At 42.7% G+C, this 12,892-nt stretch overlaps 1 protein-coding gene across 1 annotated transcript in view; it reads left to right on the top strand.

Moving 5' to 3' along the window:
- LOC126278923 (IQ and AAA domain-containing protein 1-like) overlaps positions 1 to 12,892 on the top strand; it is a gene marked incomplete at its 3' end in the record, with an annotated part of 80,384 nt that overhangs the window by 41,966 nt on the left and 25,526 nt on the right. Inside the window, exons 6-7 of the mRNA XM_049979199.1 lie at positions 1,322 to 1,549; positions 6,820 to 7,036. Of these exons, the coding sequence (XP_049835156.1) occupies positions 1,322 to 1,549; positions 6,820 to 7,036 (445 nt within the window). The remainder of the gene's footprint in view (positions 1 to 1,321; positions 1,550 to 6,819; positions 7,037 to 12,892) is intronic.

Raw genomic sequence — 12,892 nt, 5'->3', positions numbered from 1 at the left:
AGCCCTCCGATGGCTATGGTTTGCGATATATCTGGTGCTTCAGGCAAAACAGCTGTTGTGTAATGTCAGAGTATCGCATTGCGCTATTTCAATATTATTATTCTGTTACAGTGGTTCAGTCTGGTTTAGAATCTCTTTTGGCATTTAATGTGTCTTGCTAAATTTTTGCTATCGTTAAACCCTGACAGCAGGATGGCCTCTCCAAGGTATCTGAAGGAGAATGTCTGAGAAATTGTTCCGCATTCCAGCTATTGTCATAACTGTTTTTTGCAGCCTACCACAAATTCTTCTCTTTTGCAAACCTCTTCCGCTTAGACAAGCACTTAGATATAACGTCCTAAATTATTGTTGGCTATATTTCTATATCTGTCTTCCACTATAGTCTTTGCACTTTACTGCTAATATCTTACACGTTTTGTTCTGATGTCTAAACACATATTCTATATTTCTGTTCCTTCTTCTAGTTGCTGTTTACCATATTTTCCTTTCCTCAGTGACTCTGTTGAGAATCAATTGTTTTCTTATTTTATAAGTTCACTTACGTAATTTTCAGTATTCTTTTGTAACGTCAAAACTCAAACGATTCTATTCTCTCCTTTTTCGTACAGTCCGCAATTTACTTCCGTACAATACTGCACTTCAAAAAATTATTTCAAGTTACGTTCTATGTATCGCTAACCTATGATACTTGGATTCCTTCTCCAGCCAAAGACCCTCCAGCGTGTAGAACACACTGTACACCATCTTGTAACGAAAGGGCAGTTCATAATGTGGATCCCGAGTTAACCTTACTTCAGGTGACAACATGGAAAACTTGACGTTCCTATAAAACTTCTGTTCATGTTACTGAATGTTTACTCATTTATTCAATTCAGATTAACCAACCAATCTTCCCGGTTTGGAACGTCTGTAGTTCTGCTGCAGTGTCATTTGCACTTCACCCGTTTCTTAAACTTCACTTATTTATCTGCTATCGTTGATTTAAGAATTTTAATTTGATACAACTCATACTTAATTTTTAAATCTACTGACCACCATGGAATGTGTAGTTAGTTTGAAACATAAAGGAACTGAGGTAATTTTTTGTAGAATAGTCCTGACAAGCTTTAAAGAAAACTATTTTGTATGAAACACACGAATAAAAGCAAACAATTCTTCTTCTATTCTGAGTTTCTCTTGAAAACACAGTAGAACTATTGCAAGTGTTCTTAACTTTCAGCGAAAATGTAACCATATTAAAAATATTTCTGCTCGACAAATAGCAGTAGTATTGTATCATTTGCAAGCTTTTGTTACTGCAATAGTTATGATCTTTTTTCAGCTCATGACACCAGAGCAGTACTTGGAGGTGCAAGAACTAAAACGTCTAGAAGCTTTGAAAAGTCCTAAGGAGAAGGAGAAGGAGCGTAAAGAAAAGGAGAAACAGAAGCAAAAGGAAAAAGAAGCGAGGAAGAAGGAAAAGGAAAAGGAGAAAGCTGCCAAGGAAAGACTAAAAAAACTCATTGCGATGGGAAAGGGGCCTGTGGGCTTCAAGCCCAAACCATCAAAGGTTATTATTATTATTGTTATTATTAATATTACTACTGTTTATTGTATTTTATACTATTAAGGGATTTTTACCCTTATTTTTGCAGTTACAGTACCTCCAACGTAGGAAAATGTACGAGTAATTACACGTATTTCATGATGACATCCTTTTCGAGGTAATGGAATCGGATTTATTGCATTCAGTTGGCCAACGGGTTAAGCATACACCTGATATACGTGTTGTTGTAATGTACTCTTCAGGATCAGTTGGTGTGTTATTAGGTATATGGTATTACTAGTCCTCAGTGGGTTTACTGAGGTCTTACTGTTACTAAGATAACGTCTATCAACTAGCATTGTAAGTATGATACTAATAATATTATTAGTAGCAATCTCAGACACGAAATTGTGCTAAGTCATATATCTCCCAATTACTTATTCGATCTATCCATCAAATCAGCAGCATTCTTCTGCACCACCAAATTTCAGAGGCTTTTGTTTTCTTCTTGTCAAACTTTTGAAGATTCTATTTCCTTCTTGTCTACACATATCATCCAAGTTTCATTTCCATACAAGGCTACAACTCAGACAAATACTTTCTAAAATGATTTCGTAACATTTAAAATTTATCTGCGACACCTCCTTCCACTTTCAAATTCATACTGTTTGGTCACCCAGGATGTGTTGTGTGCACTTACCTCGTCTCTTAGTCAATTTAAGCCATAACTACATATTGGTTTCTACTGCGTTACAAAGATTTAAAAAAAATTGAAAATGAACACGTTGCGTCAATTATTCTCTTGTGCATAAGGATTGCATGGTTCATACGAACATTCATGTTATTAATTATTTCAAATGGTAAATAGTTCTGATTTGTTTTGACAGATCATCTATAAAGGTGAAAATATGCTGGCTTTTTCTAAATCCAAACCGCATGTGACTGAAAATTCTATTCTGCAGACCCTAGTCAGAAGTTTGTGACACTTTTAACAACCCTCAGATGGTACAATACTGCTTTACTATTTTGTTACCGCTATTATTTCTTTAAGTGGTTTTTGCAGCAACATTCTTAAGTCTGTCTGGGAAAATAGTATTATCAAGAGATCCATAAGGTAAATAACTTAGTCTTCGTTGATTATGTTGATACTGAAGTCTTCACAGTCACTAGAATATTTACTTTTAAGATAGTTGATAACATTAACTTTAAAATATAGGGTGATTTTTTTCCACTGTATATAATCTATAGGGGCTGATCAATGAAAGGATACCGAACAAAAAAGTTCTGATGAACTTATGTCCGGAAATGCATTGTTTCCACGCTAGAGACCATTTATACAGTCATACTTTGTTACAGACGCCGCGGTCTAATATGCGCTGTGCCATGCAGCAAAAATTACATTATGCATCGTTTCCTCCTAGAGGGTGGTACTGTTCCTCATACGTCATGCCCTGGCGCCCTCTTATGCCATTGTAATCGGTGAATGTTGTGACCGATTCACCTCGTAGTGGATGTGATATAGCGTTGTAAACGATGGTTCCGTATTCGAATCGAGAACTTGCCAACATGGTGTTTACTTAAGGGAACGTAAATGGAAATGGGCGGCGGGTAGCGTGGATGTATTAGGAGAGCGACAACCGCCACAGCTTTCAGTGCAACAGTGTTTCGCCGTTTGTCTGAGACAGGGGCATTTCAGAAAGCAGGACACCATAAACGTCGTACCCGAAATGTTCGGACGCCACACTTTGCGGAAAATGTGATAAACACTGTGGAAGGCGATCGCTGAGTGACAGCACAGGGTAAACCAGACGACCGTGTGGAACATTCTTCATGACAATAGCTACCACTCTTATCACTTACAGCGTGTGCAGGTCTTACTATCGACAGACCTCACACATCGGGAGCATTTTTGTCACTGGTTTCTTCACAAGACAACCACTATTTCGGGATTTGAATCGTCCAACCTATTGACAGATGAGGTCAGCTTTACGCGGAGTGGTATCTTCAACTTTCGTAACAGTCAGCTGTGGGGTAGCATGCAGAACCCCTATGGTATGGTGACAGCAAATCGTCAGCATCGGTGCAGCCGGAATGTGTGGGCCGGGATAACTGGAGACCGTATTTTGGGAGCAGCCTTCCTTCCACGTAGCCCAACAGGTCGGAACTATCGGAGTTTCTTGCGGGTGACTTTGCCTGCCCTGCTGGAACAAGGGCCATTGATGATTCGGAAGGTTATGCGACTGCTACATGATAGAGGCGCAGCCCACTCCACCGTTAACGTCCGGACGCATCTCAGTCGTGTCTTTCCCGGTCGATGGATCGGACGATGGGGCCCAGTTGCCTGGCATGCTGGTTCACCGGATCTCTACCCGTGCGATTTCTTGTCATGGGACCATCTCAAAAGTATCGTGTGTGCAAAGCCTATTCCAGGTGCTGCCTTTCACACAGCTTGGATGCACCCTGGCCGATGTGAACGTGTGATACAGAACATGCTACGGCCCTTATACGCATGCTTTGAGGCACGCGGAAACAAGTCTCAGCACATACTGTAACTGAGGCTGCATGTTACAGCGTGCATTAGACTGCACACTTTGTAACAATGTATGATTGAATAAATAATCTCTAGCATGGAAACGACGTATTTCCGGAGATAAATTCATTAGACCTTTTTCGTTCCATATCCTCTCATCGATCAATCTCTAGAAGTTGTACACAGTGGAAAAAGTCACCCTAAATAGGCATAGAGAGGCATAGTATCTGTCATTTTAGCGACACATCATTTGATAACGTCTAGCAGTGATATGAGGTATCACTACTGTAGCTTCTGAAATATACAGGGTGTTGAAAGTCTTTGCATCAAACGTCTAGGAGTGGCTGGTAGATCACGTCATGGAGAACGGGTCTTGTTAGAGATAGAATGTTCGCAGACACTTCCAGCTTACGCTAACCTTTTTTGGTATGGGACGACGAGATTTCACCAAAATATCAGGATTTTTAAACATGTCTGCAGCATACTATTTCCCCATTACATTGGTAGAGTGATTTTCCACAAGAAAACCTTAAGCAAGATTGTCTCTAATCTGAGAAAGATATTACAAAAGCGAATCAGAAGTTTAATTTTGTTGGACCAACCGCCTTTCACATGAGCAGGTGACTGGATTAGAGACAATAGTCAAGGAATGCGCATGCTGCAAAGTACATAAGCCCTCGCGCCTTTCAGGGGCATAACCAATGAAAACAGATGTGTAGCGCCGCCGTCTCTTATCCTCTACATAAATTCATGTAGGAGCTCCCAATAGCAAACCACTGTTGCTAAACTACACTGTGTCTGAGATGTCCCCGTGCCCCTACATCAAAAAGTATATTGTATACAGCAGTACTTATATATCAGAACTATGTGTCCAGCAGATATTGTGCCTTACGCAAAGATCTGTCCGTCTCCATGTCCTCCTTGACATCTTGCGGAGATTTTCACGTGTTAAACTTCGAGAAGCTTGCTCAAGACTTTTTCTTGATTTTGCATTAGTCTTACACGGAAGTTGAGGTATATGACACTCGATTATTCCCCATAATGATTTTTGGCATGGAAAGGTCCCACCTTCAAGCTGGCCTTTTCAGTTGCACTGGAAATCTTGCTGAATCACACCCAAACCCGCGCTCTAGAAATTGCTCATCAAGGAGTTCAGGCACCTAAATAGCAAAGTGTACTGTAGTTTCGTCATACTGTGACCAAACATAATCCATAATTCCCTTATCTGGGTGGATTATTAACCATGGCTGCAATATATCCAGATAAGAATGTCAGCCGGCCGCAGTGGTCTCGCGGTTCTAGGCGCTCAGTCCGGAGCCGCGCGACTGCTACGGTCACAGGGTTGAATCCTGCCTCGGGCATGGATGTGTGTGATGTCCTTAGGTTAGTTAGGCTTAAGTAGTTCTAAGTTCTAGGGGGCTGATGACCGCAGAAGATAAGTCCCATAGTGCTCAGAGCCATTTGATCCATTTTGAAGAATGTCAGTTCCAGTGCTCTTGAAAACAGGTATCGCGACGACATCCTGGCCCATTTCATAACAAGAGGCTGCTTCCTTTCACATTACTGCGCATTATGGGGATTTTCATTAAATCAAGAAACTCTATTCCTGATGTTTGAACTGCTACACATCGCACATTCACTAGAAATAGCACTCTTGCACGAGACACGGCATTTGGGAATTGTGCCAACAAAGCACTGCCGACTGCAACTCTCTGCTCCCTCCACCTCATTGTCGGGTAAATCAATCACAAACAGCACCTTAAAATCTTTTTTTCCAAATCTTTTTATGCATAACTGAACAAGCTATTTGTTCAGAGAATTGATTTCACCAGAAAACTGCTCAGTTTCATAAGGGGCGTTCGATAAGTAAGGCAACACGTTCTTTACCCGGCTAATTTCTCTTGACGAAATGCGGAATTTGTTGTGGGGCGTCGTGGAATATTTCCGAAGTAGTCCCTAAAGTTTCATTAAGTTCCGATAGCTGGCTGTGCTAAACGTGCCCTTCAAAATGACGTCCGTAGCAGAGGTGCTATCCAACCAGAGAGCTTTCATTGAGTTTCTTTTTGGGGAAACCAGATCATCTCAGATATTCATAGGCGCTTGCGGAATGTCTACGGAGACAGCGAACAAAAACCTGGTGAGCCCTTGGGCGAGGCGTTTGTCATTATCGCAATTATGTTACGCAGACCTATGCGATCTCCCGCATGCCGGTCGCACACACCTTAAGGAAGCTGAAGAAACGATTTCAGCGTCTTAGTCGCCACAAAAATGCAAACGAACGTCGCCTTCTCTCTGACAACTCAGTGCCTCACCCACGTCTGTGCATCCTAGAGGGGCTCACAAAACTTCATTCGACTGTTCTTCCTCATCCACTCTACAGCCTAGATACCCCACCATCCGATTTCGATCTGTTTGGCCCAATGAAGGATGCACTCCACGGGAAGCAGGTGAGGTTACTGATGTAGCAGGACGTACACTCCGACCTCGGCCAATGGAGTGGTACCATGAGGGCATAAGGCCCTCCCAGATAGGTGGCGTTAGGTCGTGGAATGAACGGACATAATGTTAAAAAATGTTTTGTAGCCGAAAGGGTAGGAAATAATACGGCCTACTGGAATCCTGAATAAAACCAACCTACTTTTAAAAAAAAGTTTCAGTGTTTACTGAACGCCCATCGTACGAGGTCAAAAGAGGTAAAGGGACTGCTTGGATGTGCTGCTCGGACCATGGCAAGGAACCACAAGGTGTGGCGTTTTCTTAACAGGTAATGCCGCAAATGGAACTCGCTAACGAGGAATTTGGCAGCGTGTGGCGGTGTCGGGACGACACGGCCAACACGCTGCAGCGGCTGGAGGAAGACATGGCTCGGGACGAGAACAGGCCTATCGTGGAGGCGCGGATCCGGCAGGCAGCTGACGTCATGATGCGGGTCGAGCTGGAGCAGCTCGAGGCTGCGCTGCTTCGTGACAACAAGGGGAAAGGTGTGTGTGTGTGTGTGTGTGTGTGTGTGTGTGTGTGTGTGTGTGTGTGTGTGTGTGTGTGTTTTGCGCTGATTCGTGACAACAAGGGGAAAGGTGAGTGTGTGTGTGTGTGTGTGTGTGTGTGTGTGTGTGTGTGTGTGTGTGTGTGAGAGTGTGTGTGTGTGTTTATTGCACTGCTTCGTGACAACAACAGGAAAGTTGAGTGTGAGTGTGTGTGTGTGTGTGTGTGTGTGTGTGTGTGTGTGTGTGTGTGTGTTTTGCACTGCTTCGTGACAACAAGGGGAAAGGTGTGTGTGTGTGTGTGTGTGTGTTGCTTCGTGACAACAAGGGGAAAGGTGAATGTGTGTTGTGCTGCTTCGTGACAACAAGGGGAAGTGTGTGTGTGTGTGTGTGTGTGTGTTTTTTTTTTTTTTTTTTTTTTTTTTTTTGGGGCACTGCTTCCTGACAACAAGGGAAAAGGTGTGTGTGTGTGTGTGTGTGTGTGTGTGTGTGTGTGTGTGTGTGTGTGTGTGCGCGCGCGCGCGTTGCACTGCTTCGTGACAACAAGAGGAAAGGTGTGTGTGACTGTGTTTGTGTGTGTTTCAGTGTTTATGCTTTCGCGCCACACTTGGCGGCAGCGCCGATTTCCAAAACATTGGTATCCACAGCAGTCCACTGGTGACGGCGATTGTTCCTCAGACGAGGTATGGTGTGTGCAAAATAAGTTAGCCTTTCCCCAAACAGACGGCGCAGCAGGAAGAGGAGGATGGCAGTGGTAGGGGCTCTGTTACGAATGACCGGCCCCCGATAGGGGAAATGAAGTTCGACAAGTGAATTTTAAGCACAAACGTACACGAGGGCTGTTCTAAAAGCATCCGACCTTATTTTTATTACTGAAACCAACAATGGTATCTGGGCGCGTTTGCTCTCAACGTATATAGGCAAATGTAGTGAGCATGCCCCATTTTTTTCATGACTGCAGAAACAACCAATCGCTGGCTAGCTAATGAAAAGTGAACACGTGTACGTGGTAGTCGTCGGATTTGTGTTGCGAGCAAAATGAAAGAAGAAGTGGAACAAGCTTGGCGAGCCGCGTGGAATTAGCCGAGCGGTCTTAGGCGCTGCAGTCCCGACGGAGGTTCGAGTCCTCCCTCGGGAATTAGGATAATTTAGGTTATGTAGTGTGTAATCCTAGGGACTGTTGATCTTAGCAGTTAAGTTCCATAATATTTCACACACAAGCTTGGCGATTCTCATCTTGAAACAATCCAAAAGATTCGACAAGTGTTTGGGGACCAGGCAGCGGGTACCACACAGACAAAGAAGTGGTAAAACCGATTCAAAAATGGCAGCTCATCAGTGAAGAGTGAATCACTTTCAGGTAGGCTCCAGGGATGGGAAAAACCAACCGTTTAAAACTGATACCGGTATTTTAGTTCATAATAACCGGTATTTTAGGTTACTTGTTTGGCCTCGGTTTTAACAGGTGCTTTTTATTTTGCACTAATAAACGGGTAAAAAATCGAAATATCAATTACTCAACTTGTAGTTTTGAAATAAAGCGTTTTTTAAAAATCGGATAATTTTTATTCGTATTATTTTCATTGCTTTGGAATATTGTGTTATAGAATGGGTAAAGCGATCAGTGATACTTTAAAGCAATGCCGACAGAACCAACAGAAACGAGCAACAAACACACGACACAGGAATTGATACAGCGACATTCAAACAATAACATACCTGCACCATGTGGTGTGGGCTGTTACATGGTACACGTGTACATTCAGTGTGCAAGACTTGCCCCATCTGGTCTATATGGTAATTTCTCTCTGTCGTTACCGAATATTGGTTGTATTACAGAGGTAGCACCATCCCTAACCTTGAAGTATTTTACGAACTAAGGTGGCAATTAAGTTCAAAAATGGTTCAAATGGCTCTGAGCACTATGGGACTTACCTTGTGAGGTCATCAGTCCCCTAGAACTTAGAACTACTTAAACCTAGCTATCCTTATGGCATCAAACACATCCATGCGCGAGGCAGGATTCAAACCTGCGACCGTAGCGATCGTGCGGTTCCAGACTGTAGCGCCTAGAAGCTCTCGGCCATCCCGACCGGCGTCAATGAAGTACTAAGCTCAGTTTTCTTCGAAAGGTTAACAAAGAGAAGAGCCACAACAAACTTGTGACCTCATTTGAGGGAAAAACTTGAAACTTAACATTTCATTCATAGTTTACCATAAACATAGAAAGCAGCTGATATGCTGCCTATGTTTACATTCTATCCCTTTACCTGCCTGTAGACCTTGAAAACGGACAAATTAACAAGTAATTCATTGTTCTTCAACCTCAGTTTTCACTCTATAGTTTGCAGTGTCCAAACAGTGGGACAATCCTCGATTACAAGATGATTTTTGAGAAGAGTTTCAAAAAATTAAGAGTCAGTAGGAGTCACTGGCAATGAGTCAGGGATTTATGGGTACGACACAGGATCAAAGTTTCAGTCATTGAAAGCATCCATCAACCCAGGGATCCAAAAAAGTGAGGCAGCAAAGTGAACTTCGTGCTAACCATCTTTTTTTGACTTCAGTAGCGTGGTCCATGACGAGTACGCCTCAGAAGATACTAAAGTCAACAAGAATTGCTTCCAAGAGGTTCTACGTCATCTTAGAGAAGCAATGGTCAGTTGGCAGTTGACACCTTCACCACGATAACACAACCATTCATTTAATTCACAGTTGTTGTTTTTTTTATTTTTTTTAAAAGCAATATGACTAAAAGTGGTTTGTTAGCTTCCCTATTTCCCAGGCCTAGCACCGAGTTACTTCTCGCATTTCCATAAACTGAGAAAGACTCTGAAAAGGACGCGATTTCAGAACAGGGAAGACATAATTCGGAATTCTACGGATCAGTTGCGCACCATAACAAAAGAGTGTGTCTAGTGGTGCTTTGAGCAGTGGCAGCAGCGTTGGGAGAGGTGTGTAGAAACTGAAGGGGATTACTTTGAAAATGACTAGTGTCAAGAAATTGTGTCCAATACAGACTGATTTTATAAATGAAAGTCGTATTTCGCATAACTTGTAAGCTACACTTAGCGACTCTGCACACGATCGTATCGAGAAGTTATGTCAGTACCACCAATAAATCAATAAAAACAGGATATAACAAAAAGGTATGGTCAAACCCCAAAAAATGTTCCTCACCTATAGAACAATTAAATGTGTTATATGGACATGAGTCCAGACATACTGTGTTTTCATGTAAGAGCTCATTTTATACTTCTCTGCATAATCACTTTAATCATGGGAAACATGTACCATTACATGAAACGTTTTATTACCTTTTATTATCTTGCTTACGAGATGAAGGCAGAGCTCACCATCTGCAGCATCGTTGACAGAACCGACTGCGGACCTTTGGTGCAGAGCCGGGTGGAGGGTCTGAATCAGAGGCTCAGACGGTTTATCGACCGTATTGGCTGCAGATTCCTTGACTTGCGCCATAGGGTGGTGGGGTTTCGGGTTCCGCTAAATAGGTCAGGAGTTCACTACACTCAGCTGGCGGCTACACGGGTAGCGGAGGCTGTGTGGCGTGGACTGGGCGGTTTTTTAGGTTAGAAGGCCTCGGGAAAGTGCGGGATGGGCTGCAATGTCAAAGGGTGCTTGGCAATTACAGGACGTGCTTGGATCAAGGAACAGTCGGAATTATAGTTGTAAATTGTTGTAGTTGCGCTGGAAAAGTCTCTGAGCTTCAAGCGCTAATAGAAAGCACAGAAGCTGATATCGTTATAGGTACAGAAAGCTGGCTAAAGCCTGAAATAAGTTCTGCAGAAATTTTTACGAAGTCCCAGACGGTGTTCAGGAAAGATAGATTAGGCAGAATTGGTGGTGGAGTGTTTGTGTCTGTCAGTAGTGGTTTATCTTGTAGTGAAGTCGAAGTAGATACTCCGTGCGAATTGGTATGGGTGAAGGTTATACTTAACAGCCGAATTAAGTTAATAATTGGCTCCTTCTACCGCCCCCCAGACTCCGATGATACAGTTGCGGAACAGTTCAGAGAAAGTTTGAGTCTCGTAACAAATAAATACCCCACTCATACGGTTATAGTTGGTGGGGACTTCAACCTACCCTCGGTATGTTGGCAAAAATACTTGTTCAAAACCGGTGGTAGACAGAAAAAGTCTTCCGAGATTGTCCTAAATGCTTTCTCCGAAAATTATTTCGAGCAGTTAGTCCACGAACCCACGCGAATTGTAAATTGTTGCGAAAACACACTTGACCTCTTAGCCACAAACAATCCAGAGCTGATAGAGAGCATCATGACTGATACAGGGATTAGTGATCACAAGGTCGTTATAGCTAGGCTCAATACCATTTCTTCCAAATCCATCAGAAACAAACGCAAAATAATTTTATTTAAAAAAGCGGATAAAGTGCCACTAGAAGCCTTCCTAAAAGACAATTTCCATTCCTTCCGAACTGACTATGCGAATGTAGACGAGATGTGGCTCAAATTCAAAGATATAGTAGCAACAGCAATTGAGATATTCATACCTCATAAATTGGTAAGAGATGGAACGGACCCCCCGTGGTACATAAAAAAAGGTCCGAACGTTGTTGCAGAGGCAACGGAAAAAGCATGCGAAGTTCAGAAGAACGCAAAATCCCGAAGATGGGCTAAAATTTATAGACGCGCGAAATTTGGCACGTACTTCGATGCGAGATGCCTTTAATAGGTTCCACAACGAAACATTGTCTCGAAATTTGGTAGAAAATCCGAAGAAATTCTGCTCGTATGTAAAGTACACAAGCGGCAAGACGCAGTCAATACCTTCGCTGCGCAGTGCCGATGGTACTGTTATCGACGACTGTGCCGCTAAAGCGGAGTTATTGAACGCAGTTTTCCGAAATTCCTTCACCAGGGAAGACGAATGGAATATTCCAGAATTTGAAACACGAACATCTGCTAGCATGAGTTTCTTAGAAGTAGATACCTTAGGGGTTGCGAAGCAACTCAAATCGCTTGATACGGGCAAGTCTTCAGGTCCAGATTGTATACCGATTAGGTTCCTTTCAGATTACGCTGATACTATAGCTCCCTACTTAGCACTCATATACAACCGCTCACTCACCGATAGATCTGTACCTACAGATTGGAAAATTGCGCAGGTCGCACCAGTGTTCAAGAAGGGTAGTAGGAGTAATCCATTTAACTACAGACCTATATCATTGACGTCGGTTTGCAGTAGGGTTTTGGAGCATACACTGTATTCAAACATTATGAATCACCTCGAAGGGAACGATCTATTGACACGTAATCAGCATGGCTTCAGAAAACATCGTTCTTGTGCAACGCAGCTAGCTCTTTATTCGCACGAAGTAATGGCCGCTATCGACAGGGGATCTCAAGTTGATTCCGTATTTCTAGATTTCCGGAAAGCTTTTGACACCGTTCCTCACAAGCGACTTCTAATCAAGCTGCGGAGCTATGGGGTATCGTCTCAGTTGTGCAACTGGATTCGTGATTTCCTGTCAGGAAGGTCGCAGTTCGTAGTAATAGACGGCAAATAATCGAGTAAAACTGAAGTGATATCAGGTGTTCCCCAGAGAAGCGTCCTGGGACCTCTACTGTTCCTGATCTATATAAATGACCTGGGTGACAATCTGAGCAGTTCTCTTAGACTGTTCGCAGATGATGCTGTAATTTACCGTCTAGTAAGGTCATCCGAAGACCAGTATCAGTTGCAAAGCGATTTAGAAAAGATTGCTGTATGGTGTGTCAGGTGGCAGTTGACGCTAAATAACGAAAAGTGTGAGATGATCCACATGAGTTCCAAAAGAAATCCGTTGGAATTCGATTACTCAATAAATAGTACAATT

This window comes from Schistocerca gregaria, chromosome 6 (assembly GCF_023897955.1).
Source record: "Schistocerca gregaria isolate iqSchGreg1 chromosome 6, iqSchGreg1.2, whole genome shotgun sequence".
Taxonomy (NCBI): Eukaryota; Metazoa; Arthropoda; class Insecta; order Orthoptera; family Acrididae; genus Schistocerca; species Schistocerca gregaria.
Note: the sequence above shows the minus strand (reverse complement) of the source record. Positions and strands in the feature narration are given on the sequence as shown.